This window comes from Carica papaya, chromosome 5 (assembly GCF_054855325.1).
Source record: "Carica papaya isolate Zhongbai chromosome 5, ASM5485532v1, whole genome shotgun sequence".
Taxonomy (NCBI): Eukaryota; Viridiplantae; Streptophyta; class Magnoliopsida; order Brassicales; family Caricaceae; genus Carica; species Carica papaya.
This window is the reverse complement of record NC_142313.1, coordinates 5,312,155-5,326,891: the sequence shown is the minus strand read 5'-3', so window position 1 is coordinate 5,326,891 and position 14,737 is coordinate 5,312,155. Positions and strand designations below refer to the sequence as shown.

General features: G+C 37.9%; 3 protein-coding genes across 8 annotated transcripts in view; 2 read left to right on the top strand and 1 right to left on the bottom strand.

Moving 5' to 3' along the window:
* The window catches only part of LOC110819555 (WD-40 repeat family protein / beige-like protein), a 36,525-nt gene extending 34,398 nt beyond the window's left edge, over window positions 1-2,127 (top strand). The window contains exon 32 of the mRNA XM_088220100.1: window positions 1,485-2,127. Within this exon, the coding sequence (XP_088076226.1) occupies window positions 1,485-1,562 (78 nt within the window). The 3' untranslated portion in view covers window positions 1,563-2,127. The remainder of the gene's footprint in view (window positions 1-1,484) is intronic.
* Window positions 2,128-3,142: 1,015 nt separating this feature from the next.
* LOC110819486 (coiled-coil protein) lies at window positions 3,143-9,251 on the top strand. Of its 5 annotated transcripts, none has more exons than XR_015819089.1 (8): window positions 3,143-3,446; window positions 3,556-3,620; window positions 4,392-4,618; window positions 6,140-6,269; window positions 6,353-6,466; window positions 7,303-7,808; window positions 7,909-7,999; window positions 8,065-8,147. XR_015819089.1 is itself a non-coding variant. In XM_022048702.2 (6 exons), the coding sequence occupies exons 1-6, from the start codon at window positions 3,293-3,295 to the stop codon at window positions 9,169-9,171; spliced, it is 747 nt and encodes a 248-aa protein (XP_021904394.1). In that variant the 5' UTR covers window positions 3,143-3,292; the 3' UTR covers window positions 9,172-9,251. The 5 variants fall into 5 exon arrangements, 1 of the variants encoding a protein (XP_021904394.1); XR_015819088.1 differs by having other exon boundaries at window positions 7,906-7,999; XR_015819087.1 differs by having other exon boundaries at window positions 7,909-8,147.
* Window positions 6,906-9,463, bottom strand: LOC110819485 (cytochrome P450 704C1-like). Of its 2 annotated transcripts, none has more exons than XM_022048700.2 (6): window positions 9,149-9,463; window positions 8,677-8,892; window positions 8,301-8,591; window positions 7,895-8,221; window positions 7,582-7,785; window positions 6,906-7,469 (listed from the first exon to the last, which is right to left on the bottom strand). In XM_022048700.2, exons 1-6 carry the CDS (start codon window positions 9,461-9,463, stop codon window positions 7,287-7,289), a joined length of 1,536 nt encoding a protein of 511 aa, XP_021904392.1. In that variant the 3' UTR covers window positions 6,906-7,286. The 2 variants fall into 2 exon arrangements, with proteins under 2 accessions (XP_021904392.1, XP_021904393.1); XM_022048701.2 differs by having other exon boundaries at window positions 7,895-8,215.
* Window positions 9,464-14,737: the final 5,274 nt, after the last annotated feature.

Genomic DNA, 14,737 nt, shown 5'->3' with positions numbered 1-14,737 from the left:
AAGGGACTAACCACCAGCGCCGAGATGTGGCTAGAGAGTTATAGCTAATCTAATGGTTAGGATACTTGGATCTAGCTCCCATGCACCAACTGTGAGTTACATGCCACACACATGCAATGTGCTGCCACCTAAATATGTCAGCTCCAACCCTGAAGGGCATATATGACGAATGATATGTTTCCACCTTTAGGAAGGTCCATGTTGATTTGAGTTGATGTGGCAATTCCTAGTAATCTATATACACAGTTGAATTTTTTCATAATTAGGATTCTTTCACTGGTTAAAAAAATTGGAGAAACGAAGTTGGAGGATACAAAATTGTGACCCAATATGTTCTGTTACCTAAGCAAAATGCACCTAACAGAGATAGCATCTCGCATCTAAAAGCAAACTTTCGATTAATTCAAAGAGAACTGTGTTATTTCCCATACAAGCAGATGACATAAAAGATATAGAGATTGCATGTAATTTCCTATCCGTATAAGGGATGTAGGACCTATTATTATGTAAGTGATATAAAGCATTAAACCAGTGTATTCATATCAATTTAAGGGTTAAACAAAAGGTCACAGGTCATAGTGCAAAATTATGGAACTAGTCGAATTTCTTTTGAATTTCATAATCCAGAGAGCACTTCAGCTTCTTACCAAGCTAGGTAAACATAAAAAAGGTGCTAAATCCTTATTATGTTTCTTCTGATGTAAAATATGCTTCCCTCATGCTACTTTAGTTGGTATAAAAATTATGAAATTACAGTTTGCCTCTTGAGGTATAGTTCAACCTAGGATTAATTCTCAAGTGTTTTCAATTAATTTAGATTCTCTTCTTCTCATATCATGTCTTTCATTACATTTTCCTGTCTTTAGTTAACGATGACTGTCTGTTAGCATCTCCTTGTCATGTCAACATAATTTCTTTAAATCCTTCCTTCTCAAAATATAGTTAGTTTTTTATTTTAGTAAGCTATATGCTTAGAACAATACATTAAAAGTATTAAACTTGTTTTTTGAGCAAAAGAATAAAGGGTTAGAATCTGGCTGATTCCGCAGTCCCTCCATTAATTTTCTGTTAATGGCCGGTAATTGGTTGGTGAATGACCATTCTACGTGGCTGTATGCAAATGGCCATTTGCTCATGAGAAACAGATGGAGGACCAAGTCCCTTAGGATTTGGGTGGTACTTGGTAATTGATACTTGATTCAGCCCAGCACAATATTATTGTGGTGCTTTTTAATGTTTGAAAGATGGGGGTATTCTGTTTCTTTACTCAACTGTCAACATTTAATCCAGTCTGTTGTTTGGGCTATATCTCATTTGGAAATGTTACAAAACAGGGATTTTTTAAATACTAAACTACTTTGCCTGATAATATTACTGAATGGTCACTTTTGATAAATGAAAATTTGCTAAGGATCCTGAAATAGTGTGGAAAAGAAAAAGATTATTTTGAATTGTTGTTATGACTTTCTGTTTATTATTTGCAGTTAAGTTTGAAGGTGGTGGATCACATGCTCAAGCTTGGTTGGGAAGGTGATGGGCTTAGCCCCCTTATAAAATCATAGTATTAGGGCATTGAATTTGGATTAGTTGGAGGGTTATTACTGAAGATAGTATTAGAATACCACTAGAATGAAAATAGAAAGGGCATGTTTGGCTGTGCCCCTATGTGAAAGTCAGATCAAATGCGCAATTTCAGTTCCTAGGCTGTTTTGTTGCGTGTATCATATGTATGTGTCCAACAAGCGAACAAGCATGTGTATGCATGCGTCCCTATCTTCAGATTCGTGGTGGGTTGTTCAGCAATTTTTTTTTTTTTTTTATTTTGACAGAATGGTAGCCTGGTTACCATTTGAGATTGATGAGCTACACTGAGGATTGAGCTATTCATTTTTGTCTTATCAATTTTGAGTGACATAGTAAATGGAAATTTGCCACTGGCTTCTTGTATCTTCTTCCACCACATCACTTTTGTAATTATTTGTTTCCTTTATTCAATCCAATAGCTTAAATGGTGAGCTATCCCCTTGGCTTTCCAAACTCTGTTGTAAAATTATCTGATGGATAAACAAAATTTTATGTGATAACATTTATAAATGAGAAAGTTGAAACTTTACCGTTTGGGTTGCATCTATTTTCCTCAGTAGTTTGTACTGTTGGTTATCTGTTTATTTATTTATTTATTTTTGTTAAGTTGGTCCAGTCCATTGATTTTCTCAAACTTAGCATCAGCTAGATCTGCCCCGATAGCTTGAATTGCCAAGAGACTATCCTCGATGAATTTTAATATTCTTCAGTTACTGGACCAACAGAACAGAATCTTTCAATTTCTTCTTCTTTTCAATTGTGGGTTTTTTTGAAAAAAAATGTTGCTGGGAGTTAAGAGTAGGAGTTTTTAAATTTTAACCTGAATTAGACTGCATGGAAAAAAAAAAAAAAAAAAAAACTTATATTCTGGATGACAGAGATATATTTTAGAATTAATTTATTATTTCTTAGTATTTCAAATGTTAGATTAATAGAAAGTAATATTCTAGCTTGCTTTGGGAGACCACATTATAAAAGTATTCAGTTGAGGACACGCATCCTGTAAAGGTATACTCGATGTCAAATGGCTACCGTGGCCTGCATGCAAATTCACACCGCAAAATCCAGTACGATAAAATCACATTTTAGTTCAAATATTCTGGGGTTCAAATTGCTAATGAACACCTGAATCCAAATTGAATTTTTTTATTTTTCAGAAAAATTGTATCTATGTGATGAAGTAACCAAAAAATTTGAAGAGATTATTAATTCCATGATAAAGAATTGTCAATTTATGAATAATTTTTCTTATAAATTTTTGTTTCAATAAGGATGATCTTTTTTCTTATTGGATCTAAAAAAATGCTAATTTTTAATGTCCCTAATTTAATAATGTTCTCATTAAAATAAAAAAAAATTATAGTCATATATATTATCCGGTATTTTTTAAACCGAATAGTAATAATAATCCTGAAAGTTTTTAAAAAAGTTTCCGTTTGGTCAACCCGGCATAAATCAAACGGGGTGGATCGGGTTATGGGTCCTTCGTAATTCCGTTCCGGGTTCCCCCAGTCCATCCAACATCGGCCCATAACGATGCTTTGGAGCCCTAAGAACTGAAATTCCAAGAGCGATCTAGCGACAAGCCTGCCAACTGCCGCCTGCGGCGAATTTGCTCTTCACAGCCTTTCAGGTTTGCTTGAACGACACAAGCACATAGCGTTTGTTCTTGGTTTCCCTTCACATTTGCTAGAGCGAGCAACAGAATATGGGAGGGAAGGGGAGGAGGAGAAGAGAAAAAAACTATCAAGCAGCTCATGGCGGGCCTACTAGACTCCCGCCCCCTCCTGATGCTTCCAAAGTCGACGCTTTGCCATCTAAGCTCCGTAGAATCATGTCTTTCACTTCACCTTCTCCTCTAGGTGGATTTTTCTCTCGCGTCAAAACCAATATCTTATTCATATTCGACTGCTCGGTTTGGTCATTGCTTATCTCTTGCGTCTGAGCAAGTTTATCTACTTGTGTTTTTAGGGTCTGGTAAGATTTCAAAAGGCACTGAGGCAATGAATGGAAAACGAGGTAGTGATGCCGTTAAGGTATCTCCGGGTTTCATTCTTATAATTGTTTATGATTTAGTCTGTATGTTTTCAAATTGGAAGAAATTATCTGTTTCTGTAGGATTTGAACTCATAATCTAGACGAGGATTCGACAGAATCAACTTTTTTCATGGAATTTATTTGAAATTGTATATTTATTTTAACTATGAGTAGTGATCCCTCATAAAATAATAATACTGAGCTTACAAAATAATGAAAAACCGAGTTCCTAAATAATTTGAAGTGGAATTAAGATAATCATACATAAGTTTATCAAACTTGGTGGAATGTAAAATGTGTTCTCTCAGTTTTACTTAGAATTGCCTAACAGCCGAATTTTTACAATTTTATGAGGCATCTTCACTCTCCCACAGTTAAAATAATACGTATTTTCAAAGAATTCTACGAATGAAGTTCATTTGTTCCAATCATAGACTTTAAGCTCAAAAATTTTGTAGGAGATGAAATTAGTGCAAGTGGCTTTCCTATTTATGGTAGTACATATCAAACCAAAAACCTTAAATGCTGCTCTTTCCTGAACCTATTTCAATGTGTTTTTGATGGGAGACTTATTAGGTTGATTTAGTACTGGCATTAATAGTTGGTTGAACATTTCATGTTTTGTCTCGCAGTTATGATTCTGTTAATCTGGCTAGATGCCACTGTCATATGTACGCCTTTGTTTGTGTAATTCTCTATTATAAATTTACCTTTGAGTTGCTGCCATGCTTTAAATCTTCATCTTGTTTACTCATGCAAGATTTGTGCAGAAAATTCTTCGAGAGAATCAAATCAGTTCAGAGACTATGGTGAGCAAAGATGGAGGTAATGATGAACAGGTAATGTCTCCTAAGCATGAGAATATTGGTGAAATTGTGCAAAATAATGGGGATGAAAAAGGAAATAAAAAGAGAAAAAGGAAGCCAGTAAAGGATCTTCGGTTTGAAAAGGACTTGGAACTATCAGACCATTCTAAAAGGCGAGAGCGGAAGAAGAAGTAAGCATATTACGTCTCCTTTTTCCTTCTGTTTCTTAGTCTTTCTATCTTTTGTCTGTACCTTCATAGAAATCATTATTGATTTTGCAACATTTGTTTCTCTTTACTTGTTGGGAGAGATCCTGGAGTTGCTTGGACCTGTAAATCTAAGTAAATTTTGATATAAGTGATTTTCTATGAGGAAATTTTATTTTGGTCTCATTTGGCATTGGAGGTTGTAGCTTTCTAAATTAGCCCGTTTATTTCATGCTATTGTTGATCAATTCATTAGCCTTTCTTGTGAACTGAGATTTGTATGGCATCTATCTTTTAGATGTGTTAGGTTCCATTATATTGTGCATTCATAAATACGTTTTTTACATTTTGTTATCTGATTATTGTTCATTGTTCCTTATTCTTTAGAAACTATTTTTCATTATTACTGCCCTCTTCTTTCTTGTTAAGATCTATATCTGATTGAATATTCATGGAAACCAGTTAAATGAATTGGGCAAATAAAATACTCGAAATAGAAGTACAAAATAGTCCCTTGGGCTGTCTGTCCTGTATTCTGGACAGTGTGAGGCATTTTGCAGTGTTCTTGAAGTACAATTAGTAGTTCAACCAAAACCATATATACTATGTTTGGAAAAAATGAATTCCTCAGAAAAAAAGTTGAATTTATTTGCTAACATCTTATTGTTTAGGACATGGATAAAAATGTGAATTTGCAAATGAATGAATCAGACTTTTTTAGGGAATACATTTATTCCAAACATAGTCTTCATGGAAACCTGTTGAAAGGTTATAGACATATGTAGTTCATCTATGATGCTGGTCCAGATGATGGATTAAGTTCAAACTGGAGTATTTAGTTGTTGAAGAGGAATTTCAGTTTTAGTTATAGGGATGGTGAATATAAAGTTGAAAACAGAAAAGGAAACTGAAGTTTTATACACACACCCACGCACATAAATAGACATGTTTTTTGGTTTTTATGGTGGTAGGTGAGATTTTGAAACTGGAGGAAGCTGTGAAAGTAGACTGTAGTTCACAATTTCTAACACCACAGTTAAGGGAACATTTTTAGACTTTTTTATGGAATCCATTTATTCCAAACATAGTCTTCATGGAAAACTGTTGAAAGGTTATAGACATATGTAGTTCATCTATGATGCTGGTCCAGATGATGGATTAAGTTCAAACTGGAGTATTTAGCTGTTGAAGAGGAATTTCAGTTTCAGTTATAGGGATGGTGAATATAAAGTTGAAAAGAGAAAAGGAAACTGAAGTTTTATATACACATCCAGGCACATAAATAGACATATTTTTTGGTTTTATGGTGGTAGATGAGATTTTGAAACTGGTGGAAGCTGTGAAAGTAGACTGTAGTTCACAATTTCTAACACCGCAGTTAAGGGAACATTTTTTAAGGCTTTCATGTTGTTACCCATTTATAGGTAGTCAAAATGCATCTTAATGCTTTTCACATACTAATAAATTATCTGAGACTGACATGGTTAAACTATTGTACTCCTGCAGGTATTGGGAATTAAAGAAAAAGAAACAAAAGAAAGGGAAAACAGAAGAGGATGTGGACTTTCCTGGACATGAGAAGATCAAATTTGGAGAGGTGGTAGAAGCTCCACCAAAATTGGTTGTAGTTCCGAAGGTAGGATTGCGTTTCTACTATTTTACGACAACAATGAAAAGAAAAGTTTTGGTTCCAACAAAACCCGTTTTACCTTTTTTCAGGCACCAAAGAATGTCCATGATGCTTCGAAAGAAAGGATTCGTTTACAGGCTATTGAGGCTTACAGGGATCGGAAGGGATGGACCTCAAGACCGGGGCTCAACTTTCCTCCCCCTGTAAATACTTGATTTTTTGTAAGCTTTTTTGTTAGAAAATAGATGAAAATTGAGCAATCAGAACGAACAGAAAATATGAAGGATTAAATTGTAACAGAAAAAACATTAAGTACTAAATTGTACCGAATATCAAATTTTAGAAACTAAAATAGTAATTAATGCTACTAATAAGTTTTTACATTTGTGTTTGATGGGCTAAAAAATGAGTCATTTTCAATCATGGTGAGGTAAGGTGAATTTTCAGAACTACTTTCAATTTTGCTTGGACTTTTAGCAATTAGGTTTGCGGTGATAATAGTTTTGATTTGGGATTTACACGTGATTTTGAATATGAAAGATTGATGTGATGTTTGCAGTGAACTTCATTAATAGCAAAGACCCTGCGAATTGGGGATGGTTATTGAAGATGTAGAAATTTTATTTCCAAAATTAAGATCCATTTTCAAATGAATTGAACCCCATAATTCATTTATTCCAAAATTATTACTATAAAATAATTGGAGAATCATTAGCTTAGCTTCCAAAATATAGAAAAAAAGTCACATCCACCATAAGTAGTACGAGTCTACCCTTGAATATAAAGTAATAAATTAACAATAATAATAATAGACCCAGCTCAAGGAGCTTTATCCAACTCATTTTTTCGTAATTATACTACTGCTCCTTTATCACGAGAAGCTCTAAAGCTGTATCCATCCTTAAAAAGGTTGCCTGAAGGAGAGGAAAGTACTTGTAGATATAAGAGATTTCCTGCTTCTTCACCAGCTTTTGATATTTTATTTTATACTATTAAACACAACGTACAAATTTAACTGCATCTTCAACATCTGTGGAAGGCTCGAACATGGAGGCCTCCATCAATATGAAGATTAATCATGGTCCTGTACGTGACAGTTTTATTCTCATTGCTCAATCTGAACCGAAAACAACCTAACAGCACAGCTGAGAAGATCTTCATCTGCCGGTAAGCGAACTCTCGTCCTAGACAAATTCGTGGACCTGCCTGTTCACCAGAATAAAACTCAAACTCAATTGCCTCAACAAGAATAATCCGTTACAGTTCGAAAACAGATTAAATGACAATAATCTAGGTGTGTAAAACTCATTGTGCTAACCTGGAAGGCAGTAAATTTGAAAGGGCTTTCTTGCTGGAATTTACCCTCTTCATTAAGCCATCTTTCTGGACGGAATTCCTCTGCATCATCACCCCATATGAATTTCATCCTGCCCATTGCATATGGTTGGTAAGCAACCATGTCTCCTTTCCTCACATCAAACCCATCTGGGAAGGTATCGTCTGATAAGCAGAACTTTGCATCCTGCAAGAAGTAACTCGTAAAAGGTCAGAAATTTTCATGTCCACTTATCAGTTTCAACTGGTTCACATTTATAACTGGTTAACCCATAATCGAATGAGACTTTCATTACCACTGGAACAGCAGGATAGAGTCTAAGAGTCTCAGTTATTGCTGCATGGAGATAATGCATATTTTCAAGAGTTTCTTCCCTCATTTCAGCTGCAAGCTCTGTCAAGTTAGTAACTTCTCTTCTCTTCATGGCTTCCTTCACGTCTTGGCTAACCTTTTCTTGTATCTCAGGATGCTTGCAAAGCATGTACATGAACCAGGCAAGTGTGGTTGCTGTTGTATCTTTACCAGCTATGATAAAGTTCAGCATTGTATCTCTTATGTACTTTGGATCAGCGTCATTCACTTGCAGAAACCTCGATAAAATATCATCTTTTTTCATCTGAACCTTGCACATAACAGGAAAGTCAAACTAGGCTGATAAATTAATTTGAAATTGGGACAAAAGTTTAGCGGTCAGTTCTCACAGAAGAATCATCCTCTGCATTGTGCATCCTTTCCTTCTTGTTATGGATCAGCTTATAAACAAATGCATCGACCACTTTGAGATTTTTCTTTAGCTCAGCTTCTGATCCAATATTCAGAAACTTCTTCACCTTCCAAAAGATATCAGCATAGCGCCAAAGGGTTAGTGCATTTGAATCATCAAAAGCATTGCTAAAACGGATTCCTTCTTCATTTGTTCCGCAGATACTGTCAAGTTCAATTCCAAATACAACTTTACATATCGAATCCAAGGTCGATTTCATAAACAGGTCCTGCATGAACTACAAAAAGTTAGCTTTTATCAAATACCCAAAAAAGACTAACTCGTCAGTGAACATGAAAATTGAAAAAACCCACTTGCATATCAAATATCTGGCCGGAATTTGCCGCCTCAGATATCAGATTAGCCAGTTTTGCTGCTTTCTTCTGGAAGATGACACTGCTAAAATGTCTCAAGACCCTGGTTGAGAAATCATAGCTGGCTAATTTTCTCTGCTGTTGCCACTTGTCAGCGTCAACAGCGAAAATTCCATCCCCAAGCAAATCTGTTAGGATGTTGTAATTATACCAGCCCTGCAGAATATTAAAATAAGAAAAGGGCTACTTCAAATCCAAAAACTTATTTTTTTTTACTTAGCCCAAATGTAGTTTAAAATTGCTTAGATTTCATTGGAAAACGCTTGAAGATAGTTCTGACAGTCTCTCATAATCCCTAATTAATCTTTTCTTCCTTTTGTTAACCAAAAAAAAATGAAAGATATATAAAATCCCTAATCCAAGTGGTACATCTTCCAGGAAGCAAAGATACAAGAGCTAAAAAGAGAGGTACCTTGCCATAGTTCTGAAAGTTAGTTTTAAGAATATGTTCGACATTTACTGGATCTGCGGTGTAAACCTCATTCCTGAAAGGACCAAGAAGCCTGTAAGTCCGGTGCTTCGAAGCAAGATCAGTCATATAATGATGCAGCCTGTTGAAGTTAACAAGCTGGTTGAAAACCGTGCCGCCGATAGGATGATACTTCCTCTTCTTCTTCCCTTGGTTCAGTGCCAACTTACTGGTAAGACTTCGAACCGCGAAAATTGCTAGAACCACGGCTAACGCGGTGAAGACATAGAAGAAGAAGGAATTTTGCAGGAACTCCATGGAGGGTCCTCTTGCCTAACATAAGAAACAGTTTTAAGTTTCGGAATTGATTCTCATTAAATACTTAAAAATTTACAGAAGAAACAGTTTTAAGTTTCGGAATTGATTATCATTAAATACTTAAAAATTTACAAAATTTAAAATATTTTATAATAATTTAATACGAAATTGATTCGTAATTAATATTAATATTTTAAATATATAAAAAAAATTATTTTAATTTTTATTAAATTTATAGAAAAAAATAAATTATGAATAAAATTAAAAATAATTTAAAAAAAATTAATGAAAATTTAAGTTTGGGATGTGTTTTTAAAAAAAAATCGAAAGAAGGAATTTTACAACCTAACCTCCGAAACAGTTTTAAGTTTCACAAATGATTCTTATTATGTAACGGCCTCGGAATTTAAATGAAGATGTATGTATTAAAAATCTCAAATGCGGAATCGTAATAAAATTTTTGATTAACATTCCTTACACAATAACAAAAAACGTACCCAAAACATGAATGAACAAACTGACTAAAAGAGATACTCGAAATAAGAACTATAAATATAACTATGAAGTCTTTAGGCGTCCCCCTCACCGTCTTCATGTGAAATGGGCTCGGGAACAACGTTTTCCTGATATGAAATGGTTAAATAAGGAATGAGCTACACCAGCCCAGTAAAGACATCACACTATCTCACCGCCACGGAAGTAAAGGTGGGTAGAAAACAAAAAGGACCAATGGAGCATAATTTATAACAGACTCGTTTATTAATATAAAAACCTTTACTGTCCACTTACCTCGGTGAGATCCATGAAAATAACATGTGAAAGCAATAACATTATCATCATCATGAAATCATATAGATTTTATAACATAACACTTAACATACCTTTACATTTCAATCATTAAACAACATATTTTCCTCTTTTACCAGCCTACTAGTATCCATGGGGATCCAAAGAGAGTCCCCGCTACACGTGAACCATTAACATTAATAACCTGATTTCAGGGCCGTCCCCATACCCCGTCTGGTATGGGCGCCAAAACCATAAACCTCAATACCCCGTCTGGTATGAGGGTGAAACGAGCCGTCCCCATACCCCGTCCGGTATGAATCCCAAATCAGACCTAGGGCCCCTTTCGGCCAATATCGAAATTCCGGCACGGCTGCTCCGCCGTGCTCCGGCGACGGCGCCGCCACCTGCGGCGGCGATCCGCCTCAGGTTGGTCGCTTTCGGTCGAATTCGGCCAAACTTGCATTGGTCCCTGCGATAAAACTACCCTAGAGCCCTCGGTGGGCCAAAAAAATCACGAAAAACCGAGACTTACTGGCGGCGGTGCTCTCGGGTGCGACGGCTCCTCCGGCGTGAGTGGCGTTTTGATGTTTGGCACTGATCAACCTGTAGAGAAAAGAACGGTGATCACAGTGGTATAAAATTTGCATCGAACGGAGGCTGGAAAGGGCCTCATCGGAGGCAAAACAGAGGGGAGCCGCAGCGGCGCTGCCGGACTTCGGCGGGATTTTTCGGCCAATTGGCCGATGGTTTGGCTCCGGTTTGGCCATAGGCAGATTTAGCATCGAAAAATGAGCTAGGGGGAGAAAATTTACCTCGATTAGCGGTCGGAAAATTCTCTGGTGCGGCGATGAGTGGCGGCAGCCGGCTCCTCCGGCGTCTGGTTCTTCTTCTCCAGCGAGGCACTAGAGGCTAGGGTTTTGTGGTCAGGTGTGGATGGGGTTATTTATATCCTTTGCCTTTTAATCTCAACCATCCATCAAGATTAAATATGGACCGTCCGATCGCGATTTAATTGGGATTAAATCTGAACCGTCCATCGCGATACGATCTGGGCCGTCCGTACGTGTGAAATCTGGGTCGTCCGTGCGCGCGGAAACGGATCTAGGTCGTCCGATCGCGCGCACGCGGATTGCCCACGTGGCCCGTCCCATGTCAGCGTTTCCTTGCCACGCGGCGTGTCCTGGTTGGCCAGGGCTGCTGACCGGACCGCTGACGTGGCACAACTTTTTCAAATTGTATTTTGACCCCCCATTTTCGATTTTCTTTTCAAAAACATCCCTAGAATTTAAATTTTCACCCCTTTTTCCCAAAATCAATTTCAATTAAATCCAAATAATATTTTTATCCAATTTTATCATTATTATTATTTTTATTTTCATTAAATTAAATTAAATTAAATTAAAATCTAAAAAATTCAAATAATAAAAAAAATAAAAAATTAAAAATAAAATAATATTAAAAAAAATTATTTGGGTGTTACAACTCTCTCCCTCTTAAGGAAATTTGGTCCCCCAAATTTATTTCTCACTCTTGGTCGAACAAATGGGGATACTGGACTCTAAAATCTGATTCTAGCTCCCAGGTAGCCTCCCTGGGCGTGTGGTTCTTCCACACGACCTTTACAAATGACATTTTTCGGTTGCTGAGTATCATGTTCTTTCGGTCCGTGATACCGACTGGTACTTCTTCATAAGACAAGTCCTCTTGGAGTGGAAGCGGTTCATGAGCCAAGACATGAGAAGCGTCCGGGTTGTACTTACGTAGCATGGATACGTGGAACACGTTGTGGACTCTGGAGAGCTCTGGAGGTAGTGCTAGTCTGTAGGCAGCAGTACCAATCCTGTCTAAGATTTCAAAAGGTTTGATAAATCGGGAGTTTAATTTTCCCCTCCTGCCGAACCTACTAATTCCCTTGAAAGGAGTGACCTTAAGAAATACCCGGTCGCCTTTCTCAAACGCTAGGTCTCTCCTCCAGGTATCTGCATAACTCTTCTACCTACTCTGAGCTGTCTGAATGTTCTTTCTGATTTTAACTATTTTGGACGTGGTCTCCTCTACCAACTCCGGGCCGAACAATCTTCTATCACCCCAACAAATCGGTGATCTGCACGGGCGCCCATATAACACCTCATATGGAGCCATGCCGATGCTTGCTTGGTAGCTGTTGTTGTAGGCAAACTCTATCAGGGGTAGATGGTCGTCCCAATGGCCCCTAGAGTCCAGGACACAAGCTTGAAGCATATCTTCAAGTGTACGAATTGTCCTTTCTGATTGTCCATCAGTCTGGGGATGGAAGGCAGTACTAAGAGACAGCTTTGTTCCCATAACTTGCTGAAAACTACTCCAAAACCGAGAAGTGAACTTGGGATCCCTGTCGGATACTACTGTCACTGGAACTCCATACAATCTGACTATCTCTCGGATATACATCCTTGCCAACTTGTCCAAGGAATCGGTCATCTTGATGGCTAGGAAGTGGGAAGACTTGGTAAGTTGGTCAACAATTATCCATATGGCATCATGTCCTGAACGTGCCTTGGGTAGCCCCGATATGAAGTCCATGGTGATATGTTCCCACTTCCACTCCGGAATCGGTAAAGGCTGAAGTAACCCACCTGGGCGCTGATGTTCTGCCTTGACCTGCTGACATACCAAGCATTTAGATACAAGGTCAGCTATGTCTCTCTTCATCCCATTCCACCAAAACCGGGGTCGCATGCTTTGGTACATTTTGGTGCTTTCTGGATGCATGGCAAACTTCGAGCTATAGGACTCCGTCATGATGTCTCTTTTTAACTCACTGTCATCTGGGACACACATCCTATCTTTGAAACGAAGCAATCCATCAGCAGAGATTTGGAATTCTAAGTTCACTCCCTGTTCTGCATCCTTCTTGCGGGCTACCAAGGCGGGGTCGACTGACTGGGCTTCCCTTATTCTCTAGATTAACTCGGGCTGTACTGTCAGGCGGCCCAAATATGTGACTCTTTTCAGATCCTGAAGCCGAACCTGTTGCGTGGCCCCAATTGACCTGCATTCTGAAACCATTAAATGGGCTAAGATACCTGCACTTTTCTTGCTGAGAGCATCTGCTACCACGTTGCCCTTACCCGGATGGTATAAGATATCACAATCATAGTCATTGAGGAGTTCCATCCACCTTCTCTGACGCATGTTGAGATCCTTCTGAGTGAATATGTGTAACGACCCAGGAAATTCATAATGAAATGTATATTAAAAATATCAAATGCGGAAGCGAAGTCAAAATTTGAATAACATCCCTTACACTAAAACCAAAAACGTGCTCACAAAATATAAAAGATCAAACTACTTGAAAGTAAAAGCTACAAATGTGACTATGGAGTCTTTAGGGGTCCCCTTCGTCGTCCTCCTGCGGAACCGGCTCGGGAACGATGTCCTCTTGATCTGAAATGATTAAATAAGGAATGAGCTACACTAGCCCAGTAAAGACATTACGATATCTCACCATCACGGAGGTAAAGGTGGGTAGAAAACACAAAAAGACCAATGGAGCATAATTTACAACAAATTCTTTTATCGATAATAAAACCTTTACCATTCACTTACCTCGGTGAAATTTATAAAACAATATACGAAAGCAATAACATCATCATCATCATGAAACCATATATATAAACTGTATAACGTAATACCTATCAAGCTTTTCGTAATTCAATCGTTACACAACATATTTTCCTCATTTACCAGCCCACTAGTATCCATGGGGATCCATAGAGGTCCCGCTACCCGTTAACTCTTAACACTTGAAATCATACTCCAGGGCCGTCCCCATACCCCGTCCGGTATGGGCGCCAAACCATAGATCTCATTACCCCGTCCGGTATGAGGGTGAAACGAGCCGTCCCCATACCTCGTCCGGTATGAGCGCCAAAACACATAAGATCTCCATACCCCGTCCGGTATGGGAGACCACAATCCCGGTAGGGTTCCCTACGGACCCGGTCCGTCCACCATCTCCCAGGATATCTAGTCAGGCTGACCACATTATACAATTACTCATTTACATAATCTATCATTCTCTTTTCCCTCAGTCAGCATCATCAATCCACATACAAACAAGCAAAACAGTAATTTATGCCAAACAGACAATATACAGCATCAATATCCCAGTCATTCAATCCATAATCAATAAAATAGTACAATATGTACACGAAACTATAAAATGAAAACATCGAACCTCATGCTGCATTTAAGACTGTAAAACAGGCCAAATAACAGTTAACCGACAAATACACTAGACTCGGGCTCCATTAGCGACCTTAAGCAATTTCACACATTCGTTGATTCATGAAATACCATTTTATCATTTATTGAACTTTAAAACCGTGATAGGAAATAGGGTGAGGGGTCCTTACTCGTTTCGGGGTCCGAACACGGCTTCACAGTGCGCTTGCAGGCTGTCCCTAATTTTCCCTGAATTTTTCCCGGGAAACTGAAACGCAC